The sequence below is a fragment of the Coturnix japonica genome, chromosome 2 (assembly GCF_001577835.2).
Source record: "Coturnix japonica isolate 7356 chromosome 2, Coturnix japonica 2.1, whole genome shotgun sequence".
Classification (NCBI taxonomy): Eukaryota; Metazoa; Chordata; class Aves; order Galliformes; family Phasianidae; genus Coturnix; species Coturnix japonica.
This window is the reverse complement of record NC_029517.1, coordinates 112,992,952-113,015,423: the sequence shown is the minus strand read 5'-3', so window position 1 is coordinate 113,015,423 and position 22,472 is coordinate 112,992,952. Positions and strand designations below refer to the sequence as shown.

General features: G+C 36.9%; 1 protein-coding gene across 3 annotated transcripts in view; it reads right to left on the bottom strand.

The window, feature by feature from the left end:
- SLC26A7 (solute carrier family 26 member 7) overlaps positions 1-22,472 on the bottom strand; it is a 78,870-nt gene that overhangs the window by 51,211 nt on the left and 5,187 nt on the right. Inside the window, exons 2-3 of one of the 3 annotated variants that reach the window (XM_015855986.2) lie at positions 8,835-8,910; positions 7,913-8,210 (exon numbers count right to left, since the gene is read on the bottom strand). In XM_015855986.2, coding sequence (XP_015711472.1) covers positions 7,913-8,102 — 190 coding nt within the window. In that variant the 5' untranslated portion in view covers positions 8,103-8,210; positions 8,835-8,910. Of the gene's footprint in view, positions 1-7,912; positions 8,804-8,834; positions 8,911-22,472 lie in introns of those variants that run through there. The other 2 variants (XM_015855987.2, XM_032442792.1) reach the window with 2 other exon arrangements.

Sequence of the window (22,472 nt, the reverse complement as noted above, 5' to 3'; positions counted from 1 at the left end):
GCTTTTTCATTGAAAGTCATGCTGTCTGGCTGGCACCAGAAGAATAACAATCATGATCTGCCATATTGGAAAGCAAGAGATGTGGTGCCTTTACTGGTAACCATCAAAGGCAGTTAACCGTAGAATAACAAGATGGATGCAAATAGAAATAAGCTCACATCCCACAGTTTGACAGTTTCTGCTAACTACACTGCTAAATCCAGTCTCAAAACAAATAAAACTATTTTCCATTAAAAAAAAACACACCAACATTATTTGACATATGACCAGTGAGTTAACAATTATCTGCATCTAGAAAAAAAAAAAAAAAAGGCTTGTGATACAATATCAACATATGAAAGGAAAACTATACTATGTCTTTTGGAAATTAGGTCTGCAAACCAAACTAATCAAGGAGCAGGAAAAGTAGCAAGTCTACAGTTTATCTGTGGATTTTCAAAATTTTCATCATCTACTACTAAAGCGAAAAGCTTCACATTTAATAGATTTTCTGTCACATATACATTCAAACACCTTATGGAACTGAAAACTTTTCTTAAATGTGACTCTATTAAGATGGCTAAACTTCAAGTTTAAGGAACCCAAAACAACACTCGTACATATTTTCCACCCAAAATGCAATATACAATCTTGAACAATCTCTTACACTTAAAAAAAAAAGAGAGAGAAATGTAGAATTAACACACATTTAATGAGCATTCTATCAAACCCCCTAGGAAAACCAGCAAATCAGAAAAATTTATATCATAATTTTTAATTTATGACTCCACTTTAGGCAATTTTTACTGAGTTAAGAAAAAAAAAATCACATAAAACATTTTAAATATTATATTTAATAACCATTTCTTAATGCAAACCTACAGTTCTGGAAGATTATTTGGCACTGTCTTATTAAAATGCATCAGCCCAAAATGATCCAATAGAAATAATATTTTCCTCCAAAAAATTGGAAGCTCAGTATTGGTTCTCTCAATGGAACATAAATACAACTTATGCTTGCAAGATCTGTTTCTTTATTGGCATCATTTGCTGTGGCTACACAAATGGATTGTAACTTCTGCTTGACTTATTTAATGACAAAGAGCTAAAAGTCATTCTTTATTTCTTCTTTCATTGAAAGCATGAGAAAAATGAAGAACTTAAAAACAAAATATGAGGACAGATTCTGCAAAGCCTACCACAAAACTTTCAGGCACCACAGAGTACTAAGTTAGCGACCATTCATTTTTTAAGGGGATGCTTCAATGCAGTGAATTCTCTAGCAATAGACCTTCAACCCACTGGGATTTAAGCATCTTAGTGGTATTAATCATACAGTATCCCAAATGAGCTCTCCTCATCTGAAAATTTCATTGAAGGTATATTTCAGAAAACACAGTTCTAGTATGTTATTATGCACATCTCCAGATACGGACACTTGTATCTTTCTGATAAAAAGGTGTCAACTGGATCAAAAGATATGATATACAAGTATCATGGTAGTAGAAATAAGTAACCCATGTAAATTATGAATTCTCTATTAAAGATACTTTGATGCCTCTATATGCAAAAAAGTTTTGAAATACCCAAAAACAGACAGTAAGAAAGAGAAAAGGGAGGAGAAAAGGGGGAAGGAAATGGGGGAAAAAAAAAAAAAAAAAAAAAAAAAGATAGAGATAGAGAGAGAGAGAGAGAAGGGCTTTAACATAAGCAGAGATTAAAGGTTTACACTTATTTTGGATGAATTTGACACAATATCTGAACATCACAGAGACTTTATAAATTACTGTATAGAGAATCCTACAAATATTGCATACTGGTCTGCCATTATTCATGAAGAACATGGCTATCTCCAAAATAAAATGAAATAAGTATTCTTAAACAGTATTTTTTCTATTTATTTATAAAGAGCATTGTCACAGGGAGAAGGCTCTGCATCTAAGTATAAACTGAGAATCAAACTAGGATGTAGCCTTTTGAGATGCATCAGCACTATGGAGAAAGAAAGCCCAATCATGACTGAAGAGACAAACCTTAACAGAGATGAATCAGACGTTATGAAATCTGTGAAGAAGATGCCTATTTGGAAAAACTAGTGGTCAAGGACCTCAGCACTAACAGTTTTCTTGAGCTCTCTGCTTAGAGGTGGAGTCATTCATTACTTTCTCCATGGAGTCAACACTCCCTGGCTTTGTCGGTCTCTGTCCATGGTGCTCAGGCTCCTCTCAGGCACCAGAATGGCACATATGCACAGATCATCTGGCCACACTAACTCAGGTCCACCTTTTATGTAGGCTCCAGAGGTTTCACAGGTCATTCAGAAGCTAAATTTCCATTTCTACCATTCTGTCAGACTGATCTACATTAGCACATGTAATTTGAAGAGTCTTAGTAGAAATGATTAATACTGCATGCACAGCAACATCAATTTCTTAATCTTTTGCTGGAAAGCTGTATAAATATAAAACACTGTCCCTCATTTACTTACTAACACATTACATTCCATTATCAGCTTACATCATTATTTTTTTATATTGGAGAACTATAACAGAGCTCAGATGGAGACTTTCTTACACAAATCATTTATGAACTACATGGATTCTCCAATGCATTCTCTAGGAAACTTTTCTGGTTCTGTTGCCAAATATGCTTATTAAGATTCATCTACACATGCTATTTGTATGCCAGATGTATATTTGCAAGACAGATCTGCTCCTTAATAAAATTATTAGCTCCAGTTAGTCTGCTCAGAGTGTATTTACATCTACATTTATGGTTTGAACCTGGGGAAAAAAAACCACACAAAAACAACAACAAAAACCCTCCACAAAAACAAAACAAAAGACCACAAAACAAACAGACAAACAAAAAATCAAACAACAACAACAAAACAAAACAGCAACCGTCACCCTTGAGAAGATACAGCTGAGGTTCTTCTGTGGAAAGCTGAAAAAAAAAATTGGCATCATACCTTCCAAAACACTGGGCAACAATTCTAAAATGCATGAAGGCTGTATATATATATATAAACAACAAGGTCTCCAACCAGTGTTTAGGAATTAGTCGTTCAGCAATAAATCCAACTCAAGACTAAATTAACTTTAATTAAAAAATACAAACCACGGCAATCCTCAGTGAGTTATTATTGGACATGGAGAATGAAAATGTTGGCAGGAATAACATTACGGATTTCATCAGATGCCATTTATGTATTTTACTTTTAGAAGAAACATTCCTCAAAGGTCCTCCACACCCTCTCACCCCCCAAAAAAACACAGCCCACTAAATCCAAATTAAGCCAAAGCATTTCTTCCTTATGATGGGTCACAGGAAAGCCAGCTACTGTATAACACTACATACAAATTCTGTATGAAGTGTATCGGAAACTTTAACTGCTTTACAGTTCAGACACATCTGTGTCCCCTAATTATATAGAGAACTGGCATTCCTAAATAAGTTACATAAACTAATATACATATTCAAGTATGTATATAACTATGAACTCAGCTGCATGACTAGGGGTAAATTTGCATTGCCTTTTTCTGACAAACTCAGATCAACATTTTTGCAGACCACAGCAGTCAGAGAAGCTTAATGATGGGTTGCAGTATTACCTACATGGCTTCTAGATGACAGCCTGCATAGACAGTATATGAAACAATAAAAAATACAATATGATACAGTACACAATAGCAATCCAAAGGCACAAACTGAGATGGGTATGTGATTGCATAATGCAAATACTGAAAGAAGCCACAAAGGTATTTTCTCGACAACATAAGACCAGATGAAGGATTGGAAAATTGATTAATCTGAGATAGACCAACAGCTTGGTAATGAATAAATGATGCCAACAAAGATCATCTATGAAAGGCCTTGAAAGTAAAGATGAATTACTTGCTTAGTGCAATAAAAAGTTGGCACAGACTGTGAAAATGAGCTAAACTGATACATTCTGAACTGATATGTATGGGCTACAGTACATGTTCAGGAGGCTACAGGAAGCAGGATGATGGGCTTATGAGATTTAGCTGCATGAAAAAGACTACAGCGTAATGCATCTTAACATTATCATGTGAGAAAACTCAGGAAAATTCAGGTACTGCTTGATCAAATTACACTTCTTCTCCAAGCAGATGAAATCCAGGTTATGTGAAAAAATCACAAGCAAAATTCTGGTGTTAATGTGTCAGGTTAATGAAGGAAATAAAGGAAAGAAAAATAAGACCTATCTTAAACTATTTTATACAGTTTACTACCCACAATGCCACAGTTATAATGGCTAGGAAAACACATCACCTGAAGTCTACGTTGTCTGTGCTTAACACCTGAACCAGTCTCCTGTTGTGCTTCTCTATCTAATCAATATAATCTTCTCAGTAACATCAATTAACCTCAACAAAGTAGATGCCTGGATTCATATGAATCACACCTGGGCTGGGTTGGCTCTGGACAGCAGCTAAATATCCCTAGCCTGCTCTTTGCTCCTCTGGTGTACAGGGGTAGGAATCAGAAAATCAAAAGTGAGAAAGCTTTCAGGACAAGATAAAAACAGTTTAATAAATGAAGAAAATAGAGAACCAAGCAAACACATACAAAGTGCTGTCAAGGCAATTGTTTGCTGCCTCCCAAAAGATCAAACACCCTAAGTTTCACTAACTCTTACAACTAGATCTCCAGTGACTTCTGAGGTAATGCAAGAACAGCTTCCTGACAACTACAGGGAAGAATATTGGTTATATTTACACAGTTTCATTTTGGAAAGGAAAAATAAAACAGCATATTAGGAACTTCTAAATAATCTTCATGGAGACAGTAATTGCATTTGTGTGTATTGGAGAGGAGCAATGAATAAATCAGAAACAAAACTCTTCCTATTTCAAAATCATCTTCATGTTGATGGAGTATTAATGAGTTTTAAAAGGGAAATGAAGCGCTAGTCTGAGAAGAAAATAGAGGATATATTTGTTAATTTACAGACTTGTTTCTCTAGTCTATCAAAAATACATTTTTCAGAAACACAGACAAATCAGTAATTACTAAAACATGAAAACTCAGATTTCTTAACTACCTGTTAAAGTATGTGACAAGCATCAATATGGGGAGACAATGTTCATTATAGATTCTAAGGTTATTTTTCAGCCTTAAGTACTTAAGAGTAAGAATAATGATTCTATGTTTGAAAAATGAGGTGTTTAGAAATGTGTTATTAAGTTATAGTTTTGTGCTCTTGAACTAATGAAGCCTAGTTTCTTTTGTTGGTTTAGACTTAAGGTTGACTGCTTTGCAGTCTGAGACAATGCAAACTTCAACTGAATCTTTTCAGCAATTAGAGTATTTGAAGCTCCCGTTATCACTTTTTGAAATTCATAAAGTCTATTTTCACTGTCTATATAATTTATAGAAACATAATTAAATTGGATACCTCTTCCTCTCTCTTCTGTTGAATTAGTAAAATGACTCTTAACATTAAAGGACATGCATAGTGACAGTAGAAGTATTGTTTCAATAGGTAAATAGAAGAGTTTGGCAGTGAATTCTGTGTTCCGTTAATTAACTTGGCATTTTTAGTGGGCAACAACAGGAACACAAAGAGAAGGACTGCTTGTTTTCAGCCATGAGTTGGTGTGAGCCCTCATTCTTCAGAAATGCCAAGCAGTACATCATGGTAATCCTATTATTTTCCTTCCCATCTTTCTACCTTCCTCTGTCTTGCCTCCCATACTTAGAAATTGGATCTGTTGGTTACATGGGATGTTGTTGATCGGTATATTCTGACCACATGGTTGAACGTGATTTAGTTGTGTTTTGATTAAACTTCAGTAGAGGTATAAGGACAGTTTCAGAAGATCCACTTTCTGCAGAGACTGTTTATTTGATAATGATTGTATTTTTAACTGGATAGAGAATTTCATTGAGTATTCATAACACCTAGTACCTTCTAAAGGTCTGCACAACTAGCAACAACCGAATATTCAGGTAGCATGCTTTTCTCATACACTGTTCCAAGGTTCTGCCCCACAAGACACAGTTTCCAGCACAGGATTAGTTTCTAGTGTGCCACTATAGAACATATTTAATCCTAAATTAAGTAGTATATGAGCTGAAGTAATTTAATTTTCAAGTACCTGATGTGAAGCTAAATTACTGGGTTTAAAGACATAAGTCACACTTAGATACCAAGATTTCTGACCATGAAAATCACTGAATGATCGGCAGTAGCTCTATAAAATGTTGTCCAAAGTAGTCATAAGAACAGCTATTCTGAACTACCATATATGTCACTCACTGAAAATGTTGTATGATGGTAATTGTAAGGCTTACAGCACCAGTAAAAGAAGTAATGCAGCAAGTTCTAGAGAAGTAAGTTGTTCTTAAGTTACACCACAAACATGATAAAGCATTCTGGTATCTAGCTCTCCTCCTTTTCTATAACCTAAAATCCTTCTGAAACCTGAAGAAGCAGTGAGGAGAAAGTAAGGGAAAAGGTCAGTAAGAGGAAAGAGCTTCAATACACTCATATTCAAAAAGATTATTTCTTGATATCATAAAAGTAATACAGATTTTTCTTTCTCAAATGTATCTGCCACATTAAATTGTTTTTTAGTACAAGACTCAAGGAAGTTCTATTGAAAATTACTAGCCTTATAGAATTGCTATTTTTTATGAATTTCAGCAAACTGTTTTTAAAGTTTTAATTACAATTATAGTAAAGGCACATACTAGTGAAATTGGATATTTTACAGTGTTATAGCATTAAGGTTCTTAAAGTTCAATCATGCCAATGCAGATGTTACTAATTACCTTGGAAGCACAAATGCTTACACAAGCCAGTTGTTTTCAGCTGCAGCACAGTTCAGTTAAAGTAGTGCTTATAATTTAACAGCATAAATGATAGTTAAGCATAGACAGTATGGTGAACTTTTAAGAAGTAACATATATATGTAAAGTTTACATAAGTGAAGGGATTGAAATGTATGTGAGGCAGATAAGCAGCTGGGATTATCTGAGACAGGTATAAAATGCTGCCTAAAGAAGTGACACTTCAAAAGACATGTTGAAAACAGACCAAAACATTTATTTCCCAGTAGCAACCACTCAGAGTTGAAACCACTCAGAGACTCAGACTGCTGGGACTTTTGTTTTCTGCAGGTTATTCTGCAGAGTTTTGTTTCTAGGAGTTTGTCCTTTTTTTTTTTTTTTTTTTAAATTTTTTTTTTAATTTTTATGTTTATGAAGCCAAAACAGAATCTAGCTCCACTTCACTTTATACTGCTGCTTGACAAGAAAAGTGATAGGTAATGTAATACAGCACTAAATCAACACAGAGGCAGAAATACACAAGCTGTGTGCACACACTCTCTCCGTGGTTCATGTCTCTGACAGAAGTGCCCTTTAGTACAGAATACTGTTATCTTTTACTGCTGAGCACTGGGCTTCCACAGCTAATATTATAATCACAATTAATACTCCTGAGCAGATTTTCTTAAAATGCAGACAACATGTAGATATATAACAGTGCAATTACCATGTAGATACATTTTATTTTTCATATGAAATAGAAAAATGTGGACATGGAATTGAAAAAAACTCGGATGTAATCATATGCTGTGTGAATAGAGTTAATGCTTCCTTATTTCTTGTATTAAGTGTGAAAAATTGACAAAGGGATGGAATATAGAGGAAGTTTTGGCTCACAGAAATCTATTCAAATAACACCATGTATTTCCATCTGCACTTGTATATACGTAAGAGTTAAGATTTTTTTTTTTTGTATTTTTATTTAGATCAAATCTTCTTTTGACAGATAAGAATATAAGATGCCTTAAACAAAGTTTTAAGATAATATGAACAGGAGGAAGGTGCAAAAGAAAACCAGGCAAATCCAGCAGGATTGGATTTCAAGATATGAGTCTCAGAAGTTTAACTGTACCTTGAGTCACCTGCTGGATGGCCAGCATCATCCCCGATACCGCATCAGGAACCAGATTTTCCTTCCAGTCATAGATGGGCACCCACTCCAAGATGGGCAGCCGCCTCACGCACCACTCCTTGATATCTTCACAGCGAACAGCCCGGATCTTCCCCCACATCACACTCCTTCTCCTCTCTGCCCCCGTCATCACCAAAACCCCCAAAAGAAGTTCTTTGTGCAGAAGAAAGGGTGGCTGAGAAACCTCCCCGATCTGGGTTGTTCTCCAGGTTTCTTCTGAGAATTTGTGGTTCCAATACTACAGGAAAAAAAAAATACAGAAAAAAAACACCACCAAACAACACAGGAGCGCTCACATTTTCTGCAGCTGTGCTCTCACTATGCTCAATAAAAACACTTACTAAATGCAATAGTTGTACAAACAGCCACGTAAAGCACTTAGAACAAAGCTCACATTTTCAGCTCGTCTCCCCTCCTGTCAGTTCATGGCTCTCCCCCGTCACCTCCTGCTTTATATTTGGGCAGTGCTGTGCTTTTGGCCTCTGTCCAGTGGGAACATGAGGCACAGCGGGGTGAGCGCTTGCCAGGGGCTGCGTGGTGCTGGGAGAGGTGCCGGACCTGGGGACATCTCAGGGCAGCTTCAGGGTCACAGCACAGCCAGTGATGCGCTGAGGTCAGGAATGGGGCTTAGCTCCATCAGCACCGCTGCCTCTATGGGCAAAACAGAGCTCAGTTCACCCAGTAATTTTTAGTCAAGAAATAACCTCTTGCACTGAGTGTACAGGGACAAAGTGATTAGCATGCAGAAGTCTAAGTGTCAACACACTTAAATGCTTTGCTCCATGTGGGAACAAGGGCACAGGAGAGCCAGAGCGTCTGTAACTCTAGATGCCAAAAAACCCCTCAGATTAAAATCCATTACCTGCGTGAAAGTGTCCTCCCAAACACAGTAAGCAAGAAGAAATTCCTTAAGGAATCATCAACAAATTCATCTATTCCTTTGGAAAACACAGTAAGCAAGAAAAAAAAAAGAATAGGTTAAGTATTTTATTTGTACTCATATAAATTTACATTTTAATGTTTAGATTAAGATGAACAAAGCTGAAGCATTATCCATTCCTGATTTTGATATTCTGCTCAAAACACTCATTTCAAATGAGATCTTAATTCTCATTTCAGATAAAAGTTATTTCAGTCCTTGAAATTATTGAAAAAAACATTACAAGAAATTTAAAACAGCAAATAAAAATATTTAAATTTCATTTTTAGTCTATTAACTCAATCTTACAATATTCTGAAGCCTGAGTCAATTTTTTAACTGCTGACATTGATGATTCTGAAACAAAGCTCCAATTTTGGAAATATTTAATTACACACTTAATTTTTCAGATTTAATTGGAGCTTAATATAACTTAGTCTCCCAAATATTACCAAAATGGTTTCTTATGATGTATATTATAATAACTTGTAAAAGCTCCTCTTCAGTTTTTCTTATTCTGAATGCTATTACATCTCCTATACTGAATCAGTACAGATACTAGATAATAGATAGATAATAGGTCTTTGCATATTTTCAAATGACCAGAAGTGGGCAGGATTCCTCCTAGCTTCAGAGCCAAGAGCTTCTGTCAGCCAATCAAGTTTTTTGATTAAACATTCAGTATCTCTAACTGTAATGGTATTTACTAAACAAAAATGCATGTAAATACATTTCTACACATACATATATATATGTACAAAATGTGAGTACTGATGTAAGATGGACTAGTCCCAATTTAATAAAAATATTGGTTCACTAGGAGCTATGAATGAGTATTATGAAACAGTCAGAAAAATATCACATTATGAAAGCAATAATTCAGGATTAAACACACAAGAATATAATCCCCCAACTTCTGGGTTTCTTGTGGCAAATGCTGAAGCTGTTTGAGAGTCTGTAATTAAGATTTTCCCACCTGGTATTTGCAGAGTCAGTAAATTTGGACAGTTTTGTCAATCCCAGATTGATATCTGAACTCCTAGGATTAGCTCTGTCAACAGACCTCCAATAACAAGGGATGGTTTCTCTTTCTATGGCTGTGTGCGTGAATGCTTACCGCTAATGCTTGAAAATAAACACTGCTTGTTGGACACAGACAAAATTGCACATGCAAAGACCTTGGGATGTCCAGGCTGGTGTGGTATTTGTGTGGAAATTTGATTTTACTCCAGCAATTGCTCTGACGAGTAAAAGACAGATTGAGGTATCATTAAATCTGAAGTTGATCAGCATCACCACCAGTCATGGAAAACATTGTTCCTCACTGTAACTTTGAAATTAATTAAGTGTTCATACCAACACCACAAAGCAATACATCATTTACAACAGCACAGACACAGAAATCAAATTGTTTAAGGGATGGCAGATGCACAGGTGCACAAAACAGAAAAGCTCTTTACTACTAAGTAGTGCAACCTTAAGGAATCATCAACAAATTCATCTGTTCCTTTGTAAGACACAATACCCTAACTGAAATACATACTGCACCATACCAAACAAACATTTTCACACCAGGTGGCTTTCATTAGCCTACAAACCTGTGATCAATAAGCCCCTAAAGTACACAAACACGTCATTCTTTAAACTGCATTACAATGTCTACCAGGGCTGTCAGAGCCTCTCCTTCCTGAAACAGGTGCATAAAACATGGAATACTAAAGGATAAGCATAAGAAATCCTTCATTTTATGCATTTAAGTCAGTGTGTTCATGCAGACATTTGTAAGGTTGGATTGCTTACAATTAGCTTTATTGATGGTCTTCAGTAGCTAACACTTGAAAACAAGTGACAAGATGCTTGTTTTTCTGGAAGATACATAAAAGCACTATTCTAATAGTGGACATACATACAATGCTAAAAAGATAACTACATAAGCTGATATTTAGAATGCAGATATAACATAAAAGGAAAAAAAGATGCTGCACTACAAATTTTGTAGGATTCTCGTGCTTGGTTTAAGATAGCTTCACTGAGAAATGGGGTACATTCTGCAAGGGCAAACTGTATTTTCATCATTCACTGGATATTTACATACATGGTTGACACATAAAGTTAGGAGGTTTGATTTTATGGCCCTGACCTCAAAGGATGAAAAAAAAAAAAAAAAAAAAAAAAAAATCTAGCCTAAAAACAGAAAAATTCAGGCATCCCACATCATATGGAAGCAAGCTTTCTAGGAAATCACTTAACTTTTGCTCAAGAAATGTTTTTAGTCTTCACACAAATTAGAAGGAATTTTCAATTCATTCAACTATGAATATGTTTATATGTCCTTCAGAAGTTAAATGAAGCTCTTTGTACCTTAGAGATTCATGATCCTTGAGGTCCCTTCCAGCCCAGGCCATTCTGCAATCCATAGTCCAAAGATTCCTAGTGAATCTTTCAAAATCAGAAGAAATGCTTTCATTTGCATTTAAGTTTAAGGATACTCCTGATTTCGAATACTTAAGCGTGGTTATCAATTGAAAATGATCCTAGCCCTTCACACAAGAGATTAAGCCAAAACCTAATCCCTTCATCATGCAGCACACTCAGGAGACACTGTGGCTTGCCACAGTGAGAGGATCCGGAGTTATTACAAGATAAAGGTGAACCTCCAGGCAGCATAGAAGTCAGGTCCCGACCCACACGGCTTGGGTTCAGCTTCAGGATCTTGCCTGGAAATGGATTTTCAGCACTCTCTAATTACACCGTACTTTACAAAGCTGTGTGAAGCAACACTGACATCCAGTGTCTTAGTTCGGTATTTTTCTTCTATTTTTGCAAGGCTCGAGAGCACTAGATAGACCAAATTGTTCCACTATGTGACAGGTTTTGAGCTGTGTAACTTTCAGTATACAGCTTAATAACGCAGTATGGTAAAAAACACAGCAATAGAAGTATTATCCGCTGCATTTAAAATGAATTTGCCTGCCAAAAATTGAAGACCAGGGATAAATTAGCAAGTACTGAAACAGGAGCTCCTAGTGCTCAGGAATAGTCTGCTCTCAATGAGCCTAATAAATGAAAAATGCAAGCACAGAAGAGGCAGAGAGTTTTATAGTGTGACTATTCTCTTAAATTCCACTCCTGCTCTGTTATAGCTGCTAATGAAGAAAAAAAATAGTATGAATGTGAAGTGATAATGAATTATTTTAGAACACCTAAAATGAACACGAGACACTTTGCGGTGCCTGTCTCTTATGGAAAACATCTATAAAGAAAATCTCATTTTTTCCTTCTTTCTTAAGATTGCTTTTAGCCGCCATTGGAAGGTAAACCATCCTTCAAAATAGTAAAAAATGGTTAATATTTTATTTTATTTTATTTTAAACTAGGGTAAGGTCACTGAACGAGCTGTGAATTGAGTTTTGTGAACTCCCATATTTGAGAACATGACTTTATAGCCAAAATACACAAATATGTATATGCATCGTATCGGTGCTATCAAACACAGAAGCATTTTGTGGTAACCCCTAACCTTGACACTGTAGGACACAATAGAAAAAAATATATATATGTAAATCAAATTGATAAAACACTTAAGTCACAAAAGATTTGTTATTATTTTGCCTATCAAAATGTTCAGACAGAATGCATAAACCAGATTTCCTGATCTCTGGTTGCACAAACCAACCTCTAAGCCTGATAAGGCCAGATGACTTTTAGCAGTGCATGGTGGCAGGACAAAGGGAGATGGACACAAACTGAAGCATAGGAAGTTCTGCACAAACACATGTAAGAACGTATTCCCATTATGGGTGATGGAGCACTGGAACAGGCTGCCCAGGGAGGTTGTGAAGTCTCCTTCACTGGAGATATTCAAGACCCACCTGGATGCCTACCAATGCAGCCTGGATTAGGAAGCCTGCTTTGCAGGGGGCTTGGACTTGATGATCTCTAGACGTCCCTTCCAGTCCCTACAATTCTGTGTTCTGTGAAGCCACACAACAGATGGAGAACACTTCAGATTTGGATGCAAATAGCCCCAAGTTCAAGCAACATCTTTTCACTTCAAACTTTTCCGGCTGGCTGTGAGCAGAGGCTCAATGGCTTCAGTTCTAGCCTTGATCTCCAAAGAACGAGGTTCAAATCCTCTGCTCACTACAAATCTTCCTCCACTTAAGATCACAGGGTGCTAAGCAGTTAAGCTTCTTGAAGAAGTATCCATCCAGAAGTATGTGAGATTTGTCCTGGGTTCAGGCCTACCCATGGCATTGGGACATCAAGGCACTGATGCATCGGGAAGACCAAATCCAACCTCCCGTGACAAAGCTTGCTGGAACTGGGGTGCAGCAGCCTTGCCAGTTAGATAAGCAGCAGATAGGCCTAAAATGTAATTGTTCATATGGTACGACACACTGTTCCCAAGCCTTCAAAGGACTTGTACATCCAGTTACTTTCTACCTGAGTAAATCTAAGGTTCTCATTAATTACAAAACATTTGTGTTCAATGATTTAGAAAAGAATTATCTGGGAACAGCTATCATGAAACAAGCATTCCTGAAGAATTTTATCTCCAGATATCCTTAGTGTCATAGACTCATTTAGGGGAGGAAGGCCCTCCATAGGCCAGCTAATCAAAATACTTCTTCATATATGGGATAACTGCAACATCAGATCAAGTTGCTCAGGACCTTGTTAAGGAATGTTTTGAAAACCTCCAAGGATGGATGTTTTCTAATGCTTAAACTCCCACCACATTTGGCATTGACTTTCATATCAACCAACAGCACATGTTGATTCCAAGCCTTCAGACACAAAGAGTTTATTTAAGGACAACAGAACAAACTTCACTTTCAGTCTTGGATCCTCAGCAGTGCGTGACTAAGAAGGGCCGCACTCAGTGCCACAGCCACTGTGAGCCTGTGGGAATGTTAAAACCCAGAAAACCTTAACTGCTATTAGGATCATGAACAAACAGATCAATAAAATGAATTTCACAGAAGAGGAAAAGAATGCTGAAATGTGAAATTACTGCTCTTTTGCTTCAAAAAGTAGTGCAGAAGGATACACTTTTCTGTTGAATCCTCAAGGTTGCCACGTCTTCCCCAAAAGACACATTAAATTAAATAGTATGAACAATGCAGAAAGTTTTACCACTCTTTACCTCTCTGTACTGAGTGCTACATTGTCTTATAACAGAGGGATAGACTATTAAATTGAACATTATCCCAAAAGTAAATTTTTGCTCTGACAGTGTTACAGATAAGTTACTGCGCACTGAACAATGAGCAATACTTTACCACCAGTGCTTCAGCATATGAAATCCCTTATTTTGCACCCCATTATAATCGTATCACACTCCTTTTCCTGTGTAAAAGCCTCTAAATGCCTCATTTCTATCCACCTTATTATACAATATGGCACTACTACATATTTTACAGAGGTATGATTCATTCTAAGAGTTAGTTAGAAAAACTGTCAGCTTTACAGTCCATGGATCTTATTCTTTGGATTAGTTTTATCCAGCTGAAATAGAAACTCAATCACATAACTGAAGAAACTGTTTATATATAAAACAATGTATTAATCTGATGCGGTAGGTTGTCCTTACATAAATCACAATTGTAATAAACTTTATAACTAATGACAAAAATATGGCCATTCAAAAAGGAAAGGCTACAAAGGGTAGCAATTAAAATTTAGATTAATTAAGCAGCTAATATCTTATTGCCCTCTGAGACAGTAAGCCAGTGGAATTCCAAAGTGGCAGTCAGATGAATTTGCTGAAACTAAGGAACATCTAAAACAATTCCCCCCAGAAAGAAAGATCTAAAAGTATTAACACATTCATACAATCCTTGGTTTTCTCGTGGCAATTCAAAGTGTCTTAAAACATATTTTATGACACTACTATCTTGTAATCTGCATACTTTACAAAAACATTTCACGTGAAGAAACATTACGTTTTAAAAAACTGTTTCATTTTCAAGCATGAGCCCAGAAACACTTGAATGCTTCCCCTTCCATAACTTGTTTGCTAACTAGACTTAAAAATGTTCATCAGGTACATATGAAAACACATAGTACATATTGTGTACTATGCTATCCTAGGGGCCAAGAAGTTAGAAAGAAGATGAAAACTGCTGTGTTAACAATATTCTGTAAAATCAGGTTTTACTGATTCTAAATACAAACTGGAAAGATATATATAAATATATACATAAGAATATTATTTTTCTAAAAATTTTAGCTACTAAAGAGCACAGCAACCTCAGAAAATTCATACAACAAAGACTTGTTATGAATATCTTGCTTGCTTCAATAAAACATCTCAGCCTTGCTTGTGACCTAGTAAACTACACACATTAGGTTTGATATGAAGTACTTTAAACTACTCCATAGGTGTGTCTACGGCTATAAAACAAATTACAAATGCTAATGGTTAAGAAATAAGTCAGAGTAAGCCACCAGGTGTACCTGCCAACTGCTGAGAAGTCGGGAGCCTTGCTGTTACCACTCCGGCACTTTCTTCCCAAGTGTTGGGCACAAAACCAGTGCAGTCTCTGAGCAGTCACCCAGCACACAGTGATACTGCATGCCAGGTCCTTAACAAGCCATGACTTATTCACGGACTACATCCAGACAACTCTATATATTTTGTTTGAAGCTTCCACTATATAGGTGTATATTCCCTCATTCCAGAATTTAAATTTGCCTTCAAAACACAGAATGAGATAAGAACACAACCAAATGCAGCTGCTTACCCATTTTATGCCACTGGGTGCCTTTTATGCAACCAAGTATATGAGAAAAACTTGCATGGCCTGGACTCTATCATTTGAGCAGTTTTGCTTCTATTTTCAGTGCCCTATATTTACAGCAGAAAAATCTATTGTAGATCACCTCGAGCAATGCATACTGTCCTTGTACCTCCACTTCACCTGTAAGATGTAATTCTATTCACTCATTATGTGAATACAAAGACTGCATTTATGAGTCATGAAATGATAGAATAGTTTCAGTTAGAGAACGAAGACATGCTTGTTTTGCTGCTTTCTTAAGTCTCTGCTGTTTCTCAGATTAGATGATTTAAAATTAGACACAGTTCTTTCCCAGAAAGAACAGAATGATTTTGCAATCAAGTCAGTAATCTATGGCTTGAATTGTTACAGCTAAATCTTAGGTGCAATATGGTGTCCTGAGTAGGTAGGTATAACTCTAGACTCTGTCCTAGAAGAGGTGAGCCAAAACTCTTGGTGCAAAGGACAGAGAGGGGAATTAAAACTAAATAAACAAACTTTAAAATACAACAAACATCACACACATAATACGTATTGCTTCTCCTGGGTATATGAAAATGGCAGCAATTAGAGAGTGAAGAACAGATGGTAAGGATCACAGAATCATAAGGACCTCTGGAGATCACTGAGTCCAACCCTCTGTTACAGCAGTTCCCCACAATAGGTCACACAGGTAGGCATCCAGATGGGTCTTCAATATCTTCAGAGAAGGAGACTCCTGTTCCAGTGCTCCATCACCCTCGTTGTAAAGAAGTTCTTCCTCATATTTGTGTGGAACTTCTACTTCCATTTTTTAATGGCTGCTGCTCCTTGTTCTCTCATTACACACTACTGAAAAGAGTCCAGCCTCATTCAATTGCCTCCCACTTTTTAGATTTTTGTAAACATCGATCAAACACTTCTCAGTCTTCTCTTTTCTAGGCTGAACACACATAGGTCTCTCAGCTTTTTCATATATGGGAGATGCTTCAGGTCCTCATCATCATTTGCCACTGGTTGCGTGCTTAGTGCGTATGTGGCATACATATTAAACCTCACTTGGAAGAGTGGGGAAAAAGGACCTTTGGTCATCGATGGCCCACTAAAAAGAGACAGTTAATTCATTTTTATCTGACAAAATTTTCTGCATTTTAATTAAGTCATGATTTTAAGATGTTTGAAGTGGGCAAGAGAAATCCACCACATGCTTCACAACTGTTGCAGGACTACAGTTGGTTTTGCTAATAATCAGTACCAGTCCCAGCTCCTAAGAAGTTGTCATTCCTCTCTTGTTATGGCAGGAGAGCACAGACAGTTTGCACCCAAACAGAAATACACTAATTGATTATACATACATTTTCCAAATGCACTTTTCAAAGTAATCAGGAAGTCTGTGCTTTTTACTGTATTTGCATCAAAAAATAAATATATATATGTATATATAAAAAAACTTTTAAATCATCTTCTCAGCCTCATTTTCTGTAATCCCACAAACAGTGGGAACACAAAACCTAATCCTTACTGAAGTGAAAAAGGCGTCCGAGGGACTAAACTAATTCTTGTAGCAGTTATGGAAAGATTTCTGCAGACTCCAGTGATTGCTTAATTGACTGTGGAGTGCTTTGTTAAATAAAAAATGCACTTGAGCATATGGCAGGATAGTTTGCTGATTCAGGTGCTCAGTGGTTGCTTTTGTTTAGTTCCTTATTTTCTTTAGCAACACAAACCACTTTCCTCTGTCTTTCCCCTCCTACTTTTGAAGTTTTGATTTTTTAGATCCTGTGTTGATTTTGATTTGCAGTTCATTTTCTTCTTCTGGAAGAGGATGCTCTTTCTCTCATGCTCCATACAGACATTTTCCTTCCACCTTGTTAAAGCCACTCTCATGATCTCAAATGTGCTGATGGGATGGGATTTTCACTGATTATTTACTGATTTTTCTTCCCACAGGTCAGTTGTTCAGTTTCCAGCTTTGGACTTATTTCCCTCCAGCAAGTCTTTCCTTGCCCTACAGCAATGTACAGTGTTCATAACTAAGAAGTTCGTCAGAACAGTGGCTCAGGGAGGGCATATATAGCACAACTTGGTATCTGAGAATAACTCAGTTCAGTGCTTTGCCATACTTGGTGTGTATATTCAAACATTTTCAATGAGCAATATGGTAACTTTGTCAGGTGGCATCAATTTATCGTCTTCAGCTAAAACTTTAGTCTCTGTGGGCCAAAGTTATGATCTTCTATTACGCTGGAGGGAAGGAGCCCTCAGCATTAAAGGAGCAAATGTTACAGAGAAGTTGATGACAAGGAAAAACGGTGGCATGTTCTGTAGCCTTTCATTTACACAGTCAGTAAAGAATAAAAGTGAAGTAAAGGGAACCAGTATTAATAGACCAAAGATTTGGGCAGCTGTTAGACCACAACTGTGATTTTCAGCTCTTCCTTTCTTTCAACTCCTGCTGTTTCAGGCCATCTCAGACCCCAATGTCTGATAAATGAGAGCCCTCTCTGCCAGCAATTACTTACTTTATTTGCATGTATAATTAATATCTGCCACCTTTATATTGCCTTATTTGCATTTGTGCGGTGGTTTTTAAAGCGTGTTATTTAAAGAGACAACAGCTTAAATCAATGTCATGTAAGATCCTATAAACCTGATGCTGGAATGAAGCTGTTTCTGACAATGAAAATGAGATAAACAGTATGAATTACAGCACCTACATTCAACAACAAAGCCTTCATCTGACAGGATTTCTTTTTAAATCTGAAATATAGAGAATTTTTAAAGTTCTACGAATTCTACATGTATATATATATATGTATATATATATATATATATATATACCTGCATATGGGCAGGTGCAGCAGTCCACACAGACATTTACTCTGGCACAGCACATGTGTAGAAGTTAAGTTAGTAATAATTTTTTTTTTCCTTGTCACAAATGGATTTGGACTTATGCCCTGCATGAAGGAAAGACACTATATAGATTGGGTGAACTATATAGATTAGGTGCACACAAGATATAAAACTGACATAGGTTCTCTTTAAACTCTTGAAATAATTGATCTTTACATCATGCCTGATGTTACCTCCAAGACTAGTCAGGTATGAAGGTATTCTGGCTCTGATCTTCTTAAGCTTTAAGACATCTATAACAGCAGTAGTCATTAGTGAAGTAAATTCAAAGTAGCTTTGGAGCAGCTGAAGAAAACTCAAAAGCACAACTCTGAGTTCAGGCACATGGAGAATCCTACTGACACCACTGACAAGTCACGTACTTGAGATTAGGAATCCCTGAACCGACTGTATCAGTGTACCACCATGATTGTTTCCAAAGGGTGTGAAATGACAAACAGTTGTAATTTAAGGGAGGGAGAAATGACAGAAATAAATTGATTTATACCAAAAAAAGAATGTGAGAATATTTTTTTCTCCCACATGAAAAGACCCACAGGAATTAAAACAATGAGTATAGGTACAGAAGATAAAACAATTCACGTTATTTCAGTGTTTACTATAAGGGATAGAAACCTTCTATATAGTAGTCCCAGGGGAGAGAGGGGGAGTAAATAAATAAATAAAAGCAGCAATAAAACCCCCAAACCTCTGTAAAAATTCACACCTAATCCATTTACCTCATTTTTTTTTCCCTTTCTTTCTTCATTTTCTTCTTTATCAAGACATCTATGCACCAAAATCTAACAGGCAATTTATAAATGTATGAAAAGCAGGATTTATAATGGAAATGGCAAAATATATTACAAGTAACAAGTGAAGCCAAAGTCTGTAAACAGAAAATCATTAATCAGGATATCACGTTAAAATACATGGATCACAAGAAGAAGCCAATCAAAAAGCAATCATATTTCAGTTGTTTACAGCTTACCCAATAAAACCCTGAGTAATGCTTAAGAAATGTCATCCACTTGATCTATGCATTGCTAAAGTTCCAACAGCCAAAACCACCACCATTACAGTTACAAGGAATAATTATATATATGCATAGATTACTACTTCAGAATTAATTTTCTCTCCATCTGGTGTACATCTTATTTTGACCACAAATTAGGTACTATGCTAGGAAACTAATTAACAATCATTGTAAAGAATACCAAAGAGAGCAATCTGATTGATACACTGAGCATATTCCTTCCTCTCTTTGCACCGCAGTAGCAGCAAAGACCATGCCAGACTGGAGCACAGCAAAGATCAACTATTTTAATTTTCTTCTCATAGTAAAAATGAAAAAGGATTTTTTTTAATGCATCATTATTTTGCAATCACTTTCCACTAATTTTTACCACAGATGCTGCTGAATTCTTATTCTTTCAAACACTCTGTAAATACTGTTAGCTTTTTAAAACAGATTACAAGGCACAAAGGTTTCCAAGAGCAAAATCTAAACTCGGATTTTGTCTTCAAGACATTTAAGCCATTTAAAGACCACCAGGACAAAGACCAATTCTAACTTCTGTGTAATACTCAACACAATGGAAATATTCAGAACTGTTACATTCTTATACACTTCAGAATTCAGTACCTTATAACAGAAGTTAGTATTACAAGATATTAAGGAATTTGCTTCTTTAAACTATCTAAATGAACAATATATTGTAGTAGCAGCAATGTAGTGGCAGCCAGTGGTTGTACTTCATGTCCAGAGCTTCTAGATAACCACTGCCTTAGTTCAGGGTGATTTGCAATTAGCTTCTTAACATTTATTTTATTATGCAGCTGCTGATGGCAACTCTGTAATTCAAATGGTTTTATAGTTAAAGTGGGAATTCTGCCTTAAAAAAATAGTATCTCTTCTTCATATTTGATAAGTTTGTATCTGCAATCTACAGATGTTTTCTGAGACCACAGAAGCAACTTAGATTTTGTTTAATTTAGGGAGCAGGAATTAAACTATCATTGCAAGGCAGCGTGACAGGCCTGGCTGGCTGGGAGTCTGTGGAAAATATCTGCTCCAATCAATAGTCTAAAGGTCGAAAATGACATTTCACCTTGGACCCTCAGTGACCATACTGAGGCATTTTTAACTCATCCCTTGAGACTTTGGCACTGCTCCAAGTACATGAGTAAAATTAGGAGGAGGGTAAGGCTACTTCAGTTCTTCAGCATAGTCAGTGCTTCTGTACTATATCCTATAAGTCTATGCTTCCCTACAGACCACTAAAAATCCTCATGCTGTGGACTTTAATGTACTTACATGCCTTCTATAAAACAGGTCACCTTCAGCTGGCTCTACATAGATTTTCTAAGGTGCTGACCATCTTCAGCACTCCCTGCCAACACCCACTTTGGGACTCAAAGTATTAATTATCTGATGTCTTCAAATGCTTTGCAGGCTTATAAATGATTGAATAGAATGTACTGTAAGGCCTCATTTGATTAGGCAGATGTATAAGAAATCAACCAAAGTCCACCAATGAAAAGCATTTAAGTCCACTTATTGGCAGTTGGACTAGGTGATCTTAGTGGTCTTTTCCAACATTTATGATTCTTTGATTAATCCAGGATCCTCCAATTGATCTTGAAATCCAGAAATTTGTGCCACTCCTTTTAAATCCTCTTAGAATTTAGAAGAAACACAGGCTTATGCACAGGATGTCCTTTTTCTCAGTGCTATGCAACAAAATGCTTCCTACAGGTTTACAATTCATAGAATCACAGAATCATGGACTGGCTTGGGTTGAAAAGGACCACAATGATCATGTAGTTTCAACCCCCCTGCTATGTACAGGGTCACCAACCACCAGACCAGGCTGCCCAGAGCCGCATCCAGCCTGGCCTTGAATGCCTCCAGGGATGGGGCATCCACAGCCTCCTTGGGCAACCTGTTCCAGTGCTCCACCGTGCTCTGTGTGAAAAACGTCCTCCTAATCTCTAACCTAAACCTCCCCTGTCTCAGTTTAAAACCATCCCCCATTTTCCTATCACTATCTGCCCTTGTAAACAGCCCTTTCCCTTCCTGTTTATATGCTCCCTTCAAGTACTGGAAGGCCACAATGAGGTGTCCCCATAGCCTTCTTTTCTCCAAGCTAAACAATTCCAGTTCCCTCAACCTCATAGGAAAGGTGTTCCAGCCCTCTGAACATCTTAGTGGCCCTCCTCTGGACCTGCTCTAAGAGCTACATGTCCTTGTACTGGGGGCTCCAGGCCTGGACACAGTGCTGCAGATACTCCCAGTACTCCAGATGGGCCTCACAAGATCTGAGTATACACAATTCCATCTCAGTTTCCTAACCGACGTACACAATTAACCTGACTGCATTTTCTGTTATGCTATTCATCATACTACAGACAAATCATTTAACCTGTGACCTTATCTACCATAGCAAAGCAGTGGCCTGTGTAACTAACACCAAGATGCACCTGTGTTCAACTGATAGCACAGAAAGAGCAACCATAAATCACAACTCCTCATAAAAATTAAGTCTGTGTAAAAGCACATCCTTTACAACTCAGTGATGAACAAAAACTAAGAGGAGATGGAACAGGAAATATCAAATCAGGCTTTTGTTTTGAAGTGACATATCTGCTTGTATTCATTGGCATACAGAAGAGAAGTGTTAGTGCACTTAAGTGGCTGTGTGCCTGTGACTGAGAAGCCAGCCATGTCCTGTTGGAAATCTTAGGCTAAGACACTGCTCCAGATTCTTAGGGAACGTGAATATCAGCAAATTCCAATATATCTCTGCAAATCTCTTTCTGTCCAGAGATGTGGTGGATACTCCATCCCTGGTGATGCACAAGGTCAGGCTGAAGGGGCTCTGAGCAATTTAATCTAGTTGTAGATGCCCCTGTTCATTGC